The sequence below is a fragment of the Aquarana catesbeiana genome, linkage group LG10, assembly GCF_042186555.1.
Source record: "Aquarana catesbeiana isolate 2022-GZ linkage group LG10, ASM4218655v1, whole genome shotgun sequence".
In the NCBI taxonomy this organism is placed as follows: Eukaryota; Metazoa; Chordata; class Amphibia; order Anura; family Ranidae; genus Aquarana; species Aquarana catesbeiana.
Window position 1 is genome coordinate 183,081,307 of NC_133333.1, and position 19,644 is coordinate 183,100,950.

The 19,644-nt window shown below is 42.5% G+C and overlaps 1 protein-coding gene across 1 annotated transcript in view; it reads left to right on the top strand.

The window, feature by feature from the left end:
- Positions 1-17,500, top strand: part of KLHL17 (kelch like family member 17) — a gene marked incomplete in the record, with an annotated part of 112,462 nt that extends 94,962 nt beyond the window's left edge. Inside the window, 2 exon segments of the mRNA XM_073603048.1 lie at positions 7,233-7,414; positions 12,825-17,500. Of these exon segments, the coding sequence (XP_073459149.1) occupies positions 7,233-7,414; positions 12,825-13,053 (411 nt within the window).
- Positions 17,501-19,644: the final 2,144 nt, after the last annotated feature.

Here is a 19,644-nt window from a genome sequence, read left to right on the forward strand (position 1 = left end):
AGGCTCAGTGTTGGGATCCTTACTTTTTAATACGTTTATAAATAATATAGGGTCTGGGATTAAAAGTACCATTTCAGAGTTTGCAGATGACACTAAGCTATGCAGTGGAATAACGTCCTTACAGGATCTCTCCAATTTACAGGCCGACCTCAATGCACTGTCTAATTGGGCAACTATGTGGCAGATGAGGTTTAATGTTGATAAATGTAAAGTTATGCACTTGGGTGCTAAAAATGTGCATGCATCATACATACTAGGGGGGGTACAACTGGGGGAATCCATAGTGCCGAAGGATCTTGGTGTTCTGGTAGATCATAAGCTTAATAATGGTATGCAACGCCAAGCAGCGGTTTACAAAGCGAGCAAAGTCATTTCTTGTATTAAGAGACGTATAGACTCCAGAGAGAGAGAGACATAATTTTGCCCCTGTACAAATCATTAGTAAGACCTCATCTGGAATATGCAGTTCAGTTTTGGGAACTGAAAACTGATAAGAGGCATGGAGGAGCTCAGCTATGAGGAAAGATTAGAAGAACTGAATGTATTCTCTTTTGAGAATAGGAGATTGAGAGAGGGGATATTATCACCATGTATAAATACATAAGTGGTCCATATATTGAACTTAGTGTTGAGTTATTCACTTTAAGGTCATCACAGAGAGGGCACTATTTAGGCTTAGAGGAAAAGAGATTTAATCTATAAATACAGAAAGCTTTCTTTACAGTAAGAGTTGTGAAAATGTGGAATAGACTTCCTCCAGAGGTGGTTCTGGCCAGCTCAGTAGATTGCTTTAAAAAAGGCCTGGATTTTTTCTTTAATGTACATAATATAACTGGATACTAACATTTATAGGTAAAGTTGATCCAGGGAACATATGATTGCCTCTTGGGGGATCAGGAACGATTTTATTCCCCTGCTGTAGTAAATTGGATCATGCTTTGCTGGGTTTTTTGCCTTCCTCTGGATCAACTGTGGGTATAGGATTGTGTATATAGGCTTGTATAATTTTTTTTCCCTTTTCATTGGTTGAACTAGATGTGCTTTTTTCAACAAGACTAACTATGTAGACATGTTAACAGTAATTTACTTTATATAGGCTTTCAGAATATTAACTTTGCATAATACTGATAAAACATATTGTTATCAAGGCTGTCACAACACCAATAACCTTGGAAATGCCTGTGATACATGGATAACATTAAAAGGAATTTTGGTAACTATTTACTTAACTTTTATCCTGCACCCCAGCTAATCACATATCAAATCTTTTGATCTGGGATGTGAACTGCTACAGACAATTAGCTGCTGGCGACTATGCCTGATATATGTCTGGAATAGGCATATGGCTGAATGTATGTGTTAAGTCTTTGGAATGGTTGGTTAATGATGGTACTATGCACATATTTATATATGTTCCAAATATAGACTGACTTCTCAAGTGCCATTCCCTTGTCTCTCTCGGGACTACCCTACGTCTACACTTTGCCATTAGCACGCAGTGCGCTCACTGCATACTTTATTAATAAGCTGTATTAATTATCTTCCTTTGGCATACTGTGCCAATTTAACAATCTGTTTGAAATGTTAACTGTCAGGAATAAATAGCCCCAGCCAAAATGTTGCTGATATTTTACATTGTATTGCTAATGAAAGATTCTCTACTGTAAGGAAAAGTTTTGTTTAAAATGTAGACTATGGTATATCCATGTTATTATCTGCAATTTGAACCAGCGACCTTGGTTCCCTTGCCGATGTCTAATGGGAATGCCTCTTGAGAATGATGTCTAAATTACTATTGCTACAAACAGTAGGTGGTAATAATTATCCCTACGATGGTTCCTAAGTATGCCGTGACCAGGAAGCCTTATTGCACCTGTAGTAATGTTGTAAAACACTGGGTTGTCACATAGCCCTAAAATGTATGTCAAGCCAAAACTTTTATGTTGATTAGTAAAGTACAGAACACAGGCTGAGTATTCATAGCCCCTGGGTAAAAGGCTTGTACATATAAACATAGAAAAATGATGGCAAGTAAAAGACCATCAAGTCTGCCCTTTGTTAATTTATACATGTTTTTGTTTTGTTTTTTGTTAACTTTTGGTCTGAGTATAGATCTAGGTTTGTCCCATGCATGTTTGCATCCACTTACTATTGACTGACTCACTACCTCTGCTGGAAGTTTATGCCAAGCATCAACTACCTTTCTGGTAAAATAATACTTTCTAAGATTAGTTTTGAATTTTCCTCCTGCTAGTTTGAGGTCATGCCCGGGGATTCTTGATTTTGGCTTCATATTAAAAATACTGCCCTCCTGAAACTTTTCACCTCCTTGATGTAGTTAAAGGTTTCAGCCATGTCTCCCCTTTGCCTTCTTTCCTCCAGATTGTACATATTAAGTTCCTGAAGTCTTTCCAGATATGTTTTATCCCTCAGACCTTTCACCATTTTTGTTACCCATCTCCGGGCTCGTTCTATCTCTTTGTAAGTGAGGTCTCCAGTATTGGACACAGTATTCTAAATGAGGTCTAATTAAAGTTCTATACAGAGGAATCAGGACCTCTTTCCTTCTGCTGGTGACCCCTCTGGTATCTTCAGGTGATTGGACACTGGCAAGCTTTTAAGGACATACTCACCAGGTGTCCCCCTATAACCCTACCCCACTCCATGAGACCTCAGCTTTTTGCTAGTGTCTTAAAGTTGTTGTAAATGCTGACGTTTTTTTTCTATGCATTAAGGTAAATAACGTGCATGTAGCTAGACCAACCCCCCAGCCCCCTTATACTTACCTGAGCATAATCTCGATCCAGCACTGTGCACAGGAGCAGATTCTATCTAGCACCTCACTGGCTCAGAGATAGCAGCGAGAGCCATTGACTAAGGACACACAGAGCCGGCTTAGGAGCAAGCAAGCACGCACGCACGAATGCCCCCCATAGAAAGCAGCTTGCTATGGTGGACACTCGGCAGGGGGAGGAGCCAGGAGCACCAGCAGGGGGTCCAAGAAGAGGAGGATCAGGGCTGCCCTAAACAAAACAATTGGTAAATAGAACGTCTGTGTTAAAAAAAAAAAAAAAAGTTGATCTCTCACAATTGCGTTAAAGTGGTTGTAAAGGCAGAAGGTTTTTTTTTTTACCTTAATGCATTCTATGCATTAAGATAAAAAGCCTTCTGTGTGTAGCAGCCCCCCCCCCCCCCCAATACTTACCTGATCTCCATCTCGATCCAGCGATGTCCACGAGTGCCTCGCCATCTGGCACTCTCCCTTCTGATTGGCTGAGACACAGCAGTGGCACCATTGGCTCCCACTGCTGTCAAAGTCAGTTGGCCAATGAGGAGAGAGGGGGCAGGGCCAAACCGTGCGCGGCTCCGTGTCTAAATGGATACACAGCTGCGGCTCGGCTCAGGTGCCCCCATAGCAAGCTGTTTGCTGTGGGGGCACGCAACAGGGGGGAGGGGCCAGGAGCACCGAAGAGGGACCCGAGAAGAGGAGGATCTGGGCCACTCTGTGCAAATCCACCGCACAGAGCAGTTAAGTATAACATGTTTGTTATTCTTATAGAAATAAAAAACGAGACTTTAAATCACTTTAAGGTAAGACCTTTTCTCCCTTACGAAGAAATGAATCTTGGCTTATTTAGTTTATAAATTTTTCTTTGGATTCTTCAGTCAATGCTTCCATGTCTTTCAATACCACAGAAGAAGCAGTGCATCTGAATTAGGGCAACCTCGGTGAAACCTTGGAGACCAGTCCCGGACCCCATGCATGGGAATGGCCTGTTGCTTTGGTCACTGGATCCTGCATGGACACTCACTACGGCAACTCAAATAGTTAGGTTTTTTTTTTCCAATTTTGGATAGAGTAGGGAGGTGTTTAAAAATCCCTGTTGGTTTTTTTACTGCTGTCTTGGATGCCCTTAGAGATTTTTCTTCACTTTCTGTCCTAAAAAAATAATCTTTACCAAACAGGAAGTGAGTAGAACTCCACAACAGCAGCACAGACAGAAATAAAAGTTTTTTTTTTAATATTTTTTTATTAAAGTAGGGGAAGACTAGATCCGTTGTCAGGTTTGTGTTTCTGTGTACCTATTGTAAATTTTCCCTCACTTCCTTTCTAGATAGAAAGTGGGATAAAATCTTTCCAACAGCCCCAAATAAAAGTAAAAACCAGTTAGGGGTTCTAATGTTCCACTGTATCTAATACTAAAGAGTATTTGGGCTAGACACAATTTGAGCAGGAGGTAATTGGGACTACCATGCCAGTTTTATTTTGCCAAAAACAAGAAAACTATAAACTTTAATGAAAACTTGGAGTTAATAGTTTTAATTTTTTTTTTTTTTTTTTTTTAACAAATAGCAACTGATACTGTTTGTGCGAATGGCAATATCTTGAGGAAATGGTTATATAAAATCCTCCAGGATATAAACTACAATACAACTTTATTCAAATCCAACCATAATAACATTTTAAATGATCTAAAGCTCGCTATCAATACCACCACAATAAAAATCTGCACAATGTAGTTATGTAAAACCACATGCGGTCATCGTGCATACACGTGGTATCTATGGTCTGGTAAATCCATATAATCTGTGTTTCTGTCTAATTCTACAAACACAGATGATTCCTTTGATTTATTTATAGATTCCACTTCCAATATTTTTGAATTCTACTTCTAGAATCCATAACGGATATCAAAGATATAATCTGTGTTTGTAGAATTAGATAGAAACAGGATTGCATGAATTTAAAGTATGTAACTTCAATTGCTAAACTCTTATGCCGCGTACACACGACCGGTTTTGCCGTTGGAATAAACTCTGAAGGTTTTTCCGACGAAATTCCGCTCAAGCTGTCTTGCATACACACGGTCACACCAAATTCCGAACGTCCAGAACACGGTGAGGTACGACGGGACGACACGTACGACGTCTCATACTTCAGAACATGCGTCATTTATCAGGCCAAAATCACCTGGGTATGTAAACCTTTGATCAGGGTCATTTGGGTAGTTTCTGTTGTTCATTATGATTTAAAAAGAATAAACACAGTTGACTGATAATAAATGGATTCAGCCAAACACTAACCATGAGTGAAAGAAAAGTTTTTGTGTTATCATATATTCTCTGAAAAATGGCAAAGAAATCATAAATTCTGCCAGGGTATTTAAACTTATGAGCACAACTGTACAGTGCATCCGGAAAATATTCACAGTGCTTCACTTTTTCCACATTTTGTTATGTTACAGCCTTATTCCAAAATCTATTAAATGTATTATTTTCCTCTACATTCTACAAACCTTACCCCATAATGACAGCATGAAAGAAGTTTGTTTGAAATCTTAGCAAATTTATTAAAAATAAAAGATGAAGAAAATCACATGTACATAAGTATTAACAGTCTTTGCTCAATACTTTGTTGATGCACCAATTACAGCCTCTAATCTATTTGAGTATGACGCTTCAAGCTTGGCACACTTATTTTCAGGCAGTTTTTCCCATTTTTCTTTGCAAGACCTTTCAAGCTCCATCAGGTTGGATTGGGGGCATCGGTGCACAGCCGTTTTCATATCTCTCCAGAGATGTTCAGTCGGGTTCAAGTCTGGGCTCTGGCTGGGCCACTCAAGGACATTCACAGGGTTGTCCCGTAGCCACTCCTTTGTTGGCTTGGCTGTGTGCTTAGGGTCGTTGTCCTGTTGGAAGATGAACCTTCGCTCCAGTCTGAGGTCCAGAGCGCTCTGGAGCAGTTTTTCATCAATGATGTCTCTGTACATTGCTGCATTTATCCTATCCTGACCAGTCTCCCAGTTCCTGCCACTGAAAAACATCTCTAGAGCATGATGCTGCCACCACCATTCTGACCATTGGGTTCTTAGTTACCTCCCTGACTAAGGCCCTTCTCCCCCGATCGCTCAGTTTGGCTGGGCAGCCCGCTCTATGAAGAGTCCTGGTGGTTCCAAATTTCTTCCATTTACGGATGATGGAGGTCACTGTGCTCACTGGGACCTTCAATGCTGCAGAAATGTTTCAGTACCCTTCCCCTGATCTGTGCCTCGATACAATCCTGTCTCGGAGGTCTGGAGACAATTCCTTGGACTTCATGGCTTGGTTTGTGCTCTGACATGCACTGTTAACCGTGGGACCTTATATAGACAGGTGTGTGCCTTTCCAAATCATGTCGAATTAACTGAATTTACCACAGGTGGACTTCAATCAATTTGTAGAAACATCTTAATGGATGATCAGTGGAAACAGGATGCACCTGAGCTCAATTTTGAGTGTCATGGCAAAGGCTGTGAATACTTATGTACATGGGATTTTTTTTATTTTTTTATTTTAATAAATTTGCAAAGATTTCAAACAAACTTCTTTCACGTTGTCATTATGGGGTATTGTTTGTTGAATTTTAAAGAAAATAATTAATTTAATCCATTTTTGAATAAGGCTGTAACATAACATAATGTAGAAAAAGTGAAGCGCTGTGAATACTTTTCTGGATGCACTGTACAGATTAAGTGTTAGCAGAATGGCTGCAGGAGATCAGCAAAACTACGACAGAACAAAGGACGGAGAAAAAATAAACTTTTTTTTTTTTTTTTTAAAGTGCTACTGGTGTGTGCTATACAGTGCTTTAGCAAATGAAATTGAAATAAGTTAGGGTTTACATCTGCTCTAAAAGAGTTGTATATACTGCAGCGTATGCATGTTAAGTGCATGTGGCTACCTGATTTTACTCATGGCAATATTTACAGGAAACTTTAGATAATTTGAGATTTCCTTATGGCTGTGTTTGAATAAAGTTGTATAGCAAATGATATTCTAGTGGATTTTATGTAACACTTTTCAAGTATGTATTGGCAGTTGGGCTTACAAATCCACACCCAAAGGTTAGGCTGCATTCATAGCTAAGCGTACTGCAGCAACAGATTTTCTTTTTTTTGTGTGTGTGTTTTTGTGGCACATTTTTGAAGCGGCACCATATATTTGAATGTCACTGGACAATTGTGTCAAAAATCGCATCGCGTTTGGGGTGGTACTAAGAAATAAAGGCATCGCAAACGCATCCCGTGTTTTGCCACAATTCTGCAATCGTGCGATTCTGCCAGCGATTCCACTATGCTCAGGTGTGAATGGAAAAGATGAGACAGTTGTTTGGCCTATTTTTTTAAATTTAGGCAATCATTTTCTTTCCTTAATTTTTCTCTCCTTTAAACTTTTTCTTCTTTTTTTTGCAGATAAACACTTGGACCCCGATTGCTAATATGTTAAGCCGTCGCAGCAGTGCCGGGGTAGCTGTGCTGGAGGGAATGTTGTATGTAGCAGGAGGAAATGATGGCACAAGCTGTCTGAACTCCGTGGAGAGATATAACCCAAAGGCAAACACATGGGAGAGTGTGGCACCAATGAATATTAGGAGGTAATCCGGTCTGCCAGAATTGTACAATGTAAAATCAATATGTACATTTCTTACATTATCTGTTTTATTTGCCCCAAATCAACGCAAAAGTACCAAATGTAATATTTGCAGTCATAATTGCTTTGTATCATTTAGGGGATCGGATGGAGGTTACTGGCTACCCTAATCCATCTCCCCCCTTTAAGATCGCATCAAAGAGAGGAGTGTCATGGCTACACAAGCACTCATTATGTTCATGAGATGATTTTCTGCCCTCAGATAACCTCCAGCTGGGAGATTGGTGCTGCCACAGGGGAGGGGTGATTTCTGTAACCCCCTGCTGGATAGCCTCAGGAGGTTGTGTAATGAGAAATAATCCATTTCCACTGGAGAACACTTTACACAGTAACTTATTTAGCAGTCCTTTAATTAGCTGGCTAGCTTAAGCCTGTTACACACAGGTCAAACGGCAGGCTTCCATCGAACTAACATGCTGGAAAACCAGTATTTGATCGGCGTCCAATCAGTGCTGGCAGCCACTGGCTGCCAGTGCTGACCAGTGTGTTCTGGCAAGGAGTCAGTCCCCCTGTCAGGACAAAAAAGCTCAGCAGAGAGATCGATGTACTAACATCGCATGGTTAATACAGCAAACTCCTCAGTTTTTTTTTTCAGCCTACTGGGTTGAACAAAAAACTACTAATAGTGTGTACCAGGCTTTAGAGCTGGGATGACAGTTCTAAAGAGAATTCCTTGTACCTCGGTTCACACCAGAGGCGACACGACTTGCACACGACTTGCGACCTGCACACGACTGCCGGGGCGACTTGCAAAACGACTTCTGTATAGAAGTCTATGCAAGTCGCCCCCAAAGTCGTACAGGAACCTTTTTCTAAGTCGGAGCGACTTGCGTCGCTCCGATTAGAACGGTTCCATTGTACTGAACGGGACGCTACTTGTCAGGCGACCTAGGTCGCCTGACAAGTCGTCCCAGTGTGAACCGAGGCTAAAAGAGAAGTTCAGGATTTAAAAATAAACATTTATACTCGCCTAGGTGGAAGCAACATCGATCATCTGTGCCCTGCTGGCTCTGTGGTGAGAACTGAACGATTTACACACCGCTGATTGCTCATCATCCCCCCCCCCCCCACTCTGAGCAGAGAGCCGTGACTGTCCGTCAGCATCTCTCTGCTCTCCCCTCCAGCGTTTACTTGAGCGAGGGGCTGTGGAGGGTGTGGGGAGGGGCTGGCTCAGCCTCTCAGCGGATGGCTGAGAGGCTGAGCCAGCTGCCGATCCAAGCTTCCGGGTTAATACCAACCATATGTTAGGATCTCTTCAGAGCCTGGACCGGCTCTGTGACGTCAGCCGTCAGGGGACTTCAGCCTGCTGTGGGCTGAAAAAATCACAGAAGTGCAGAATGAACTGCACTCCTGTGATCCATAGGAGAATTATGACCAAAAAAGCTTTGGCCATACATACTTCTCCTTTAACTGTGCTCATTCAGGGTAAAGTGACAGGTTCTCTTGATATGCCACCAATATACACACTAGGGTTGATTTACTAAAACTGTAGAGTGCAAAATCTGGTGCAGCTCTGCATAGAAACCAGTTGGCTTGCAGGTTTTTGTCAAAGCTTAATTGAACAAGCTGAAGTTAGAAGCTGATTGGCTACCATGCACAGCTGCAACAGATTTTGCACTCTCCAGTTTTAGTAAATCAACCACACTGATGCTTACTTTCTTCATGCTACTCCACTATTCTGTTCATTAGTCGGAGCTCAGTCTTTTTCCTATATAAACCCATGATTATCTGTGTCGGAGCTTACACAGGGATAATGATCTTGCCCCTTTTCCCAGCTGATGGTGTTCGGGCCTGCTGATTGGCTACTCAGGTCCGTGCACTGCATCCAGGAAACAAGGCGAGAAAGCCACATGTTCTCCCATACCCGCAAGTACAAGATATCTCTGAGGGTTACAACCGACAAACGATTGGCAGGGAGTGTGCAGAGGTGGGTGACAAATACTTTTTAAGTGCCTTGTCACATAAGTGAACGTGTTGCTGGCATCAGATCACCAGGAACAGGATCACTAAATGTTCCAGCAGTTTTACTCCCTCATCAAAACATTGCTGAATCTCCCTTGCTAGGCCCCTTTCACACTGAGGCGGGGGCGGCGTCAGCGGTAAAGCGCCGCTATTGTTGGCGGTGCTTTACTGTCAGCATTCGCCCGCTAGCGGGGTGGTTTTACCCCCCGCTAGCGGCCGAGAAAGGGTTAAAAACCACCACAAAGCGCCTCTGCAGAGGTGCTTTGCCGGCAGTATAGCCGCGCTGTCCCATTGATTTCAATGGGCAGGAGCGGTGAAGGAGCGTGCTCCGAAGATGCTGCTGGCAGGACTTTTTTTCCCGTCCTGCCAGCGCACCGCTCCAGTGTGAAAGCCCTTGGGGCTTTCACACTGGAGAGACAGCAGCGGCTGTTTCGGGTCGGTTTGTAGGCGCTATTATTAGCGCAATAGCGCCTGCAAACTGCCCCAGTGTGAAAGGGGCCTTATGGTAGGGACACCATAGTAGTTGGTGAGTGCTTTTTAGTAGTCCATTTGCTGCCAGCGACATGATCGCGAACACGGTTGCTCAAATATTGACCACAGCTTTCTCAGTCAAGATCTGGTCTGCTTATTCCTGCCCCACCCCCTTTCAGCAAGTTATAAGATATAGACTAAAACTTTAAAAAGGAGGCGAGGGCTACACCTGCTAGCTGAAAAATGAATATAAATATTTTATATTTATCTGACTTGGAAAAAATGTTTAATTTTTCCTCATCCTGACCTTAACAAGTAAATCAAGAAAATATTTAAAAAAACTGCTATATATTATTTTTTAGGCTAGTTTAATTCCAATAGGCCAACAATGCACTAAAAAAGCATGACTTTTCCCGATGCAACACACCACAACACACGATGGTGCATTACCATGCATTGTGGTGTGCCGCAACACAGCTGTATTGTTTTAGTGTGTTTGGGCTGCCATTTGGAATGAATGACCCCACAACGCACTAACATGTGCATAGTGCTGTACCATCCATTGCAGTAACGTGTGCAGAGGTGTGAAACTAGCCTTAAGGATGGTATGATCTCGCCAGTCTGAAGCCAAATTTATGTTGTGCCCATGTTCAATGATCTGGCCATCCCGCCTGACCTGTGCATATGGTGTTCATATAGGCAACCTCACCCCTCATTCAGTTGTGGACGAGGCAATGGACAAATATGCAGTGACCAGTTTTTATATATTGATTATGCACATCTAAGCACAACACAGGGCTTAAGACCCCAGTGTGCCACTGAGGAATTTCAATTGAGGTAGTATTAAACTTTCACAAGCACTTCCCATTGTTTGTTGTTTAAATCCTATTCTCAGATCACAAACCAGAACTAAACTCTGGAAGACCGAATAATAATGAACCAGTCTACTTCCTGAAACTAGAGAAACAAGTCCGATCCTCTTTAAGGAGCCAGTAAGCCCTACACAAAAAGTTGCTGGTATAACGATATTTTAATACATTGACTGTGCTTCCTGTCCAGTATTTAGATTGAAGGACACTGTGGACTCCGTTCTCCTCTGTCTGAAATGCGGTTATTGCCTGATGATGATGAGTGACTTAAAGTGGTTCTAAAGCCTAAACGTTTTACCTTTTCCGGCATTAAAATGGTTGTAAACCCATACATAAACACAGTGAAGTGACTGGCCTCTGGGGATACACCGAGATTAAACCAATGGTGATACACCGAGATTAAACCAATCGTGATACATAAGTTGCCCCTGTTTATCTGCAGCCCTCTCTTCTCTACATCTGTTAAAAGTAAAAAATTTATAAAACTTGTCTGAGCTGTCAGAAAACAGGAGGCAGACAGCTGAAATTACACACTGCAGAGCTTACTGAGTAAGGGGAGGTCTAAGAGCTGATTGGAGGCATACCTCCAAAACATTTTGAGTTGGGAATGAGGGACACCTACCAGCAAACGTATGTAGGTATGGGACACGCCCCCCTGCCACACCCCCTTAAAGGAGAATTAACCCAAGAAAAGTTAATTAAATCAACAAGGGCTTTTTTTACCACTACTATTCCTTTATATTGGCTTTTAAAATGTACAAATGCAGCAATTTAGAATTTGGAAGAAAGGTTTAGCACTGGGAAACACTTTTTGAAAGATAAAAATTGCATTTTATATACAGCTATATGGATCAGACCAAAATGAGGGGGAAAGAGGGACAGAGGGACATTGCTCCGAATTGGGGACAGTTAGCAGCTATGTTGGAGGGGAGGGAAGTGCCCCCCCCACCCCACCCACACACACACAGAAACTGAGCTGAGGCTGTCAACCACAGGTGGAGTGCTGGAGATTCCTCCACTGTCACCTTTTTTCTCTTGCTGTCAGAAAAACTTGTCAGAAGTGACTCATGCAGATAGCAGAGGAACGAGGCAGCATACACAAATGACACTTAGTGCTCTGGACTGAGAAAAAAAACACACTATTAAGGAATATGCTTTTGTTCTTATTTCATATCTGAGGGTTACAACCACTGTAAGGTAAAAAATGTTTAGGCATTAGCCTTCACTCGATCCAGCGCTGTGCCTGTCTGTAGCTGCTCTCCCCACTCTCACAAGCTTTGCTAAGGCAGCGGGAGCTCGTCGGCTCCTACTGATGTCAGTCAAATTCTGGGATGAGGAAGCAGGAGGCGGGATCAAGCTGCGCCGTCTGTGTGTTTGGACTCAGGCAGCACAGCTTGGGATCGAGCCCACAGATGTGCCACAATAGGAAGCAGCTTACTATGGTGGTGCACCAAACAGCACAATGCAGTTCCTTCTTCCACCTCGTTTGTGTGGATGGGGGAATCCTCTTCATTTATTTTTTGATCAGCCAGAAAAAAGATCCATCTATGGCCAGCTTAAGAGTTGGCTGACTGATTAACAAGAATAGAATAAAACAACTAGTAAACATGCCAATCATTATTGTGCCATACATGTAGCAATATCTGGACAATTTACAGCTCATCCCTGGACACACAAGTATCCAGGGTTAGACCCCTTTCACACTACCGTGACTCCAAAGTCGCATGATTTTGCCGCGATTTCAGGAAATGCCTGTGTAACTCAAATCAAAGTCGGACCAAAGTAGTGCAGGGACTACTTTTGAAGTCGTAGGACAAGTCGTACAAGTCGTGAAAGGGGCCTTAAGCTGTATAAAATCAGCCAGGTACCAAACACTCCTAAACATGGCATGATTTGTAGAGGGAGTCTTGTACTCCGGTCAGTTTTATTTCTTGAGATTTTCGTATGGCTTTTAGATCAAGCTTTCTTTTTATTGTACATTATTTTCCTACTTATGGTTTCAGGGGTACAATATTTATTAGAATTTTTAACTATTCTGTTGTCTTTCTACAGAAGCACGCATGATCTTGTGGCTATGGATGGGTGGCTTTATGCAGTAGGAGGCAATGATGGAAGCTCAAGCTTGAACTCCATAGAAAAGTACAACCCACGTACCAACAAGTGGGTCGCTGCATCTTGTATGTTCACCCGAAGGAGCAGCGTAGGGGTGGCAGTGCTAGAACTTCTCAACTTTCCTCCGCCCTCCTCTCCTACTCTTTCGGTCTCTTCTACCAGCCTCTGACAAAGACTTAAGTCTCTAACATCAAGGAGAAGCCTGCACTGTCTACCAGAGCTGAAGAGGTGGAGCCAATGGAAGAGAAATCTGGTTTCTCAGTTCTAGGGGGCTTTTTCTTAGGACATGCCATTTGTCCTTGCAACCCCTTCACTGCTAGAAAGGCCTGCATCTCCTTGCAAAGATACCTCTTTGCCATTTAAAGGCAAGGCCAATTTAGGAGAAGATGGATCCGTGGATTTCCCTGAAGTAAATAGAAAAGTTTTTTTTTTTGTACTTTGTAGCATTCTGCAAGTCTTCATCGGGGAAGGTGGTGGTGATCTTTGCTCTACTGCACTGCGCAGGTATCTCAAGCAGGAAAGGGGTTAAATCCTCCTCAATTGTACGCCATTCAGACAGAACAATTCTCTTCAGGAACAGACATCTCCTGCACTTTAAGGATGAAATAAAATCCTTTTCAATACACGTTATATAATGATTGGATGTGCAATACATCACAGAATTTCTGGAGGTCATCGGGATCTGCAAATAATGTCTGATTACCTCCTTACTTGAACTAATACAATGTGCCATAGAAATTCTCAAAAATGGGCACCTTTCCATCTCTTTACCTTTTTCCGCACTGTTTATTTGACAGGATAGCACTTCACAGCACTGATAAAGGATTAGGAACTCTTATAATGGTGCAGCATGGTCAATCCTGGACCTCATTGCTTGTTAATAGAAAAATATCACTGAAGTGCAAAAAAGAGTACATTGGAGCATTGCAATTTATAAACATTTCCATCCCCTGCAGGCACAAGATTTTTCTGGAGCCTCCAGAGAGTCACTTTCATTGCACTTTGTATTATAGTAATACTGACCAGGAAGTGGGCATTGACTAAAGGCTGCATTGTTTGGTTGTTAGATGGAAACATTATCATTCATAACTTTATTGGTAGTACAGGTTAGTTGACATATTGCAGGTGTACTGTAACCCACGGCATTCAATGCGCTCAGCCAGTGGCCTAGCTTGGCACACCCAGACCCCAGTGCAAGATACAGGTCAGAGCACCTGAACTTCAATCCTGTACCCATTGCTCCAGACTTATCATCCCCCAACCTCTATAACTACCTCTTAGCTAACATGCTCACACAATTACCTCCTATATCTGAAACCCCCAAACCTCATAAACCCTCCCCTGCAGCTTCTCCTGACATCATCCTCAAGTGTTATAGCCACCGTGGCAGGTAACACACACGCACCATTGCATCCTGTTCCTGAATCCCCTGCCCTGCCAGTACTTCTGAATACTTTTCAACCTCTATAGCTCCCTTGCAGCTAACATGCTCAATTACCTCATTTACCTGAAACCACCAACTCTTATAACCCACCTCTTCCTAATTTATCATCTTAAGGTTCCATAGCTCCCCTGCAGATACCATGCTCACACCATTACTTCCTTTTACTTGAAACCCCAAGTCTTATAGCCCCACCCTATATCTGACTTATCAATCTCTGCAGCTCCCCCTGTATCTAACAGTCTAACACCTACCACTTGTACTTAAACCCCCCACTCTCCTAACCCTTCCCCTGCCAATACTCCTGTCTTATCTTCATCCACTATGGCTCCCCTTGCAGCTAACATGCTCAGACCATTGCCTCATTTGCCTTCAGTCCTTAACCTTTATAACCCTTCTCTGTCCCTAGGTCTTTCTACTTCCTGTAACCTTTCACAGTATGTGTCCTCTAAGAGAAGCAATCTAACCACAGACTTGTTCAAATTCAAATGATATTGAGGAAGAAGGTGGTTGGATGTGACTGGGTATGCCATTTGAAGGAGAGGGGCCTTAAAGCGGAACTTACCCTTTTGGGCGTAGCTCTGCTTTAAGCACTTTCTGAGCTACTGACCTGGAATAAGTATACAGATTTGGAAATCACTCTAAAGATGATCATACACATATACTGACTGAACAGAAGATGTTTAACAGATCCCCCCCATCTGCACGAACAACAAGGAAGGACGAATCTCCTTCTGGGCTATTGTAGTCTGCCTATTGGCTGTCAGAATACCCAAACAAGGCCTGCATCTTATTTGCCTCTTTGCCTTTGCATCTTATAACACTTTGTTGAAAGACTACATTGACAAAAGTCGATTGAACGATCAACTTTGCCTAACGGATCGATGCTCATTGGGCCCTACACTGCTCAAATATCAGCTGAGAGCCGAGCCAGTATAATCCATCAACGTTTGAGCAGTGCATGGCCAGCTTAACGTTACTCATCTGCCTCTTTATTCCAGGTTAGTGCCTCAGAAAATGTGATAGCCAGGGGCAGGCAGCTAATCATTTTCATATGAAGATCAGGAACGAGAGGCCCCATATTTCACAATACAGGTTTCCTTAAAGCTGGCCACGCATTAACGGCATTCTTGTGTCAGATTTGCCCACAGGTACATTCATCCATAGCTCAATCTGAATGTCCGATCACTATTGTCATAGAAGAACCACTCTTGCACATAGGCACACAGAGATCAGCTGTAAAATTCAAGAATTCATTGGCACATCAGATTCTCCTGATCTGCACTGACTAGCAGGTTAAATCCACCCTGACAGATGTGGTCCTTTTTTAACTCGTCTTGATATACGTTCTTATCAAAATCCATAATCTATCATCTGTGTGAATGTTTTCTGACATTTAGATTAAATTCTGCACAGTCATCGGAACTCTTCCATAAGAAGTTCAGTAACTAGGTGCTATGGGTTACTTTAGGGTTGCGCAATGTTAATACAGTACCTTGCCATTCAGGCATGTTCTGGAATACCCCTTTTTGCACTTTTGTCTGTATTTTTCTTTATGCCATTCATTCTCCTATGGGTGCTAACATCTTCATACCATATACACTCAACCCGGGACAATTTGCACGTGAACTTCAAATTGATTCTGATGATGCTTACCTTTGTATTATCATGAGCCACCCGCTGGTGTTCTTTATGTTCTAAAGAATGTTTGCACTTTTGTGTCAATTTATTTTTAACCTTTTTCCTATGATAATCGCACCTCTGCGTATAGTCATTTTCTCATTTCATGCCTAAATAACCTCACACTTTTGCAATAAGTTCTGAAGTACTTTTATTTTTTAGAAACAGAACTTTGCTACAGAAGAGCTGTGTCCTTTGCTCGTCGCTCTCATCTAGTGTCCCCTCTTTTTGCGGTTTGCTTTTTGCATGTCTTCTGACATAGATTTTCTTCCTAGTGAATAGCATGCCTTTCCCACAATGCACCTTTTCATGGGAGCCTTCTCCACTTGGCATGAAGATCACTGCACAGACACAATGCAGAACTGCAATACATGGAAAAACACTTGTGGTTTACTGACAGTAACTTATTCAAGGTTTCTTGTATGCTCTTTTAGTTTTCTTACATTGACCAGAAAAGCAACTGTAGCTTGTTGCTAGCAGAAAAATCTGTCTAACAGCACCAATTTTCTGCAAGGCCCTCCTATATTAAAAAAAAATGTTACATGTGTTATATTTATTTACCAATACTTTATTTATCTGAGTATTTATTTATTTATGGTATTTAACTAGCCTCCATTCAGCCATATTAAAATGAATACATATTTACAGTTGGTCTTTGCTATGAAAATGGCAGTAAAGTATAATGAAGCTGTTGCAACTGCCATTTTTTGGGGGTTTATAAGGACAGTGGGGTTTTTTCTCCCTTTTTATTTAATTGTATCTATCTATAGGGAAGAACAGTATTTTAGTTTCTAAATAAAACACTGCAAAGAGCATTGAAGTGCAAAATGCAATAATCCATAACAGAAAATCAGAAGTAATATTTTAACTGATCTGACTGCAGTAAATGGATATCTGATTGGTTGCTATTGGTTGGGCAGAACATAAAAGGCCTGGTAATAAGTCATGCTAGAAGCATTAAAGTATTGCTTGTTCTAATTAGCCATCTTGTGTTTTGCTAGGAGGTAATGATAACAAGCATCTGGTATCTGGTAAGGCTGGTATCTCTTTAGAAACAAATCCTATCCTTCACTATTTTGCGTTAGAGACTATACACACCACAGATGCACCATGGCCACTGACAGGAAAAAAAATCGCAGTGTTTCCTAGCACTACAGTTAAGAGTATGAGCAGATAACTCTCTGGCCATAGTTCTTCATAGACATCTGCCCCTCTATGACCACCCTCCATGTGCTTGGTGTACTTTGCAGGTCATATCTGACTTTTGCACTACCTTGCTCAATAAGCAGTATTATGTAATCTGGGGCAAAACTGGTTATTATCCAGTGCCGGCTAGGGAAAAATGATAACTTGGACTTCACTCTGCATTATCTGTCTAATACTGTTGATCATAAACTGTATGTGTGTCATGAACAGTGTTTTCCTTTTAATGTACTAATTTGAACAATGCTAAGGTGCCCTTGAATAATATTAAATAAAATAAATTCTCAGTATACTTTGTTTCTTTTTCTTTTTACTGTTGCTGTCAAACACAGAGGAGTCAAGAGGTAGAGGGCATGAGGGCTTACAACAGAGGAGCCCAGTCTTTGTCAGCTGCCATGAGATGCTCTGGAGTGGCAAACGTAAGTCTGAGGACGAGCTTGTATGTTTAAATCTCCCACACTTACTGAGCCATCACTGGTCATCAAGCACAGGGAGAGGCGATCCGAACCAGAATTTGGAAGGCTGGCGTGATAGAATGCTAGCTCAGCATCCTTATGAACAATATAGACCTGGATAATAAAATCCATTTATATTTAAATGTTAGCTGAGTGCCTTTTACAAGTTTAGAAGATACCTACACAATGGCCTGTGTGCATTAGACTGTCCTTACTTGTGTTTGCTTATGCTGTTAAATCAGTGTGCCTTGGGGAAATTGGTTCTCAGTGTATATTTACCAAGTACACGCCACAGACTAATGGAAGTGTAGTCAATAATAATGGTCCTTTTACAGTAATTATTACTTTGGGATTTGAATATGATTCTACATTTGGTGCTGGTAATTTAATCTCTAGTATGAGAAGGACGGGGAGATGGGAAGGTCTAAAGCTTTTGTTAAACACAGTGGGCTGAAGGGAAAAAAAAAACAAAAAACGTAGAATAAATTGTCAGACCTTACTGGTGTGACCAGGAACACACTAGTGATGCATAAAAATGCATTTTATTACAAATAATGATACATAAAAAAAACACTGAAAAACCTTTGTAAGTCGCTAAGAACAAATTTGTTCTTGTACGACATTGAAACCAACTGTACCACTGTCAGGAGCCAGGGAGCGTCTCCGCTCGCCGGGCTCCGGTGCGCATGCGCACGGGACGGGCGCTTCGCCGCACACCCGTCCGCGGCCTGATGGTGCGGCGCGCGCGGGTGCACGGCGGTCCTCGTGTGCGCGCCGTCGCCCGTGCGGGTGCCCGGTAGCGCGTCACACTGACGCGCTCGCCGGGCAGGGAGACTATATCTGACGGCTCCAGCGCCCAGTCGGGTTGCTGGTTTGTCGTCAGCTCTCCCTGTTCCTTGTGCCTGTGTTTACCCTGTGACCTGCCTGACTTGTGTACCGAACCCTCAGCCTGCCTGAAACACCACTCTTCCGGATTGCCCCTGTATCTTTCTGCCTGCTCTGTATACTGAACCCTGGACTGTTTAACTACTACTCTGCTGGACCCTCCTGTTAATAACCTGCCTGATCTGTGTACCAAACCCCTGGCCTGTTTAACTACTACTCTGCTGGACACTCCTGTTAATAACCTGCCTGATCTGTGTACCAAACCCCTGGCCTGTTTAACCACTACTCTGCTGGACTCTCCTGTTAATAACCTGCCTGATCTGTGTACCAAACCCCTGGCCTGTTTAACTACTACTCTGCTGGACTCTCCTGTTACTAATCTGCCTGATCTGTGTACCAAACCCCTGGCCTGTTTAACCACCGCGCTGCTGGATCTTGTGATACCCTGATTATTATCTGCTTGTTCCCTAACCTCTGCTTGTGTTCTCAGCTCTGCTCCCTGCGGATTCCAGGACACCCGCTTCCAGCTTCTGAACCTACTATCCATCTGGAAGCCCGTGCCTCCGCGTGCCCTCAGCCTCCTGTACCCATTTCGGGGGTCTGGGTGCGCGTGGTCGTAAGGGCGAGCCGCTCTCGGCATCTCGGCCTCGGTGAGTATTTGTCCGTGACAACCACATTATATTTACAATTACTTTGAGTACATGGCTAATTGTCATATTCAATATTATGGAATTAAGTTCTCATGGATTAACGATTTTTCTCATTTCTGCTTCAGGACTCATGAACAAAATAGCAGTGGTAATTATGTAAACCGAAAAAGAAACATTAATTATCAATTACATATTTTGTACTTATCAAACATAGACTTTGCAGCAATCTTATATCGTTCGAACATTGTTTGTCCGTGTACAGTAGGGATGAGCTTCGTGTTCGAGTCGAACCCATGTTCGATCCGAACATCGTGTGTTCGGTCGTTCGCCGGATTACGAACGATATGGGCCGTTCGCGCCAAATTCGAGTGGTGCGCCATGGCCCATAATTCACTGCAGCATCGCAGTGCATTGCTGGCTGATGATTGGCCAAGCATGCACTATGA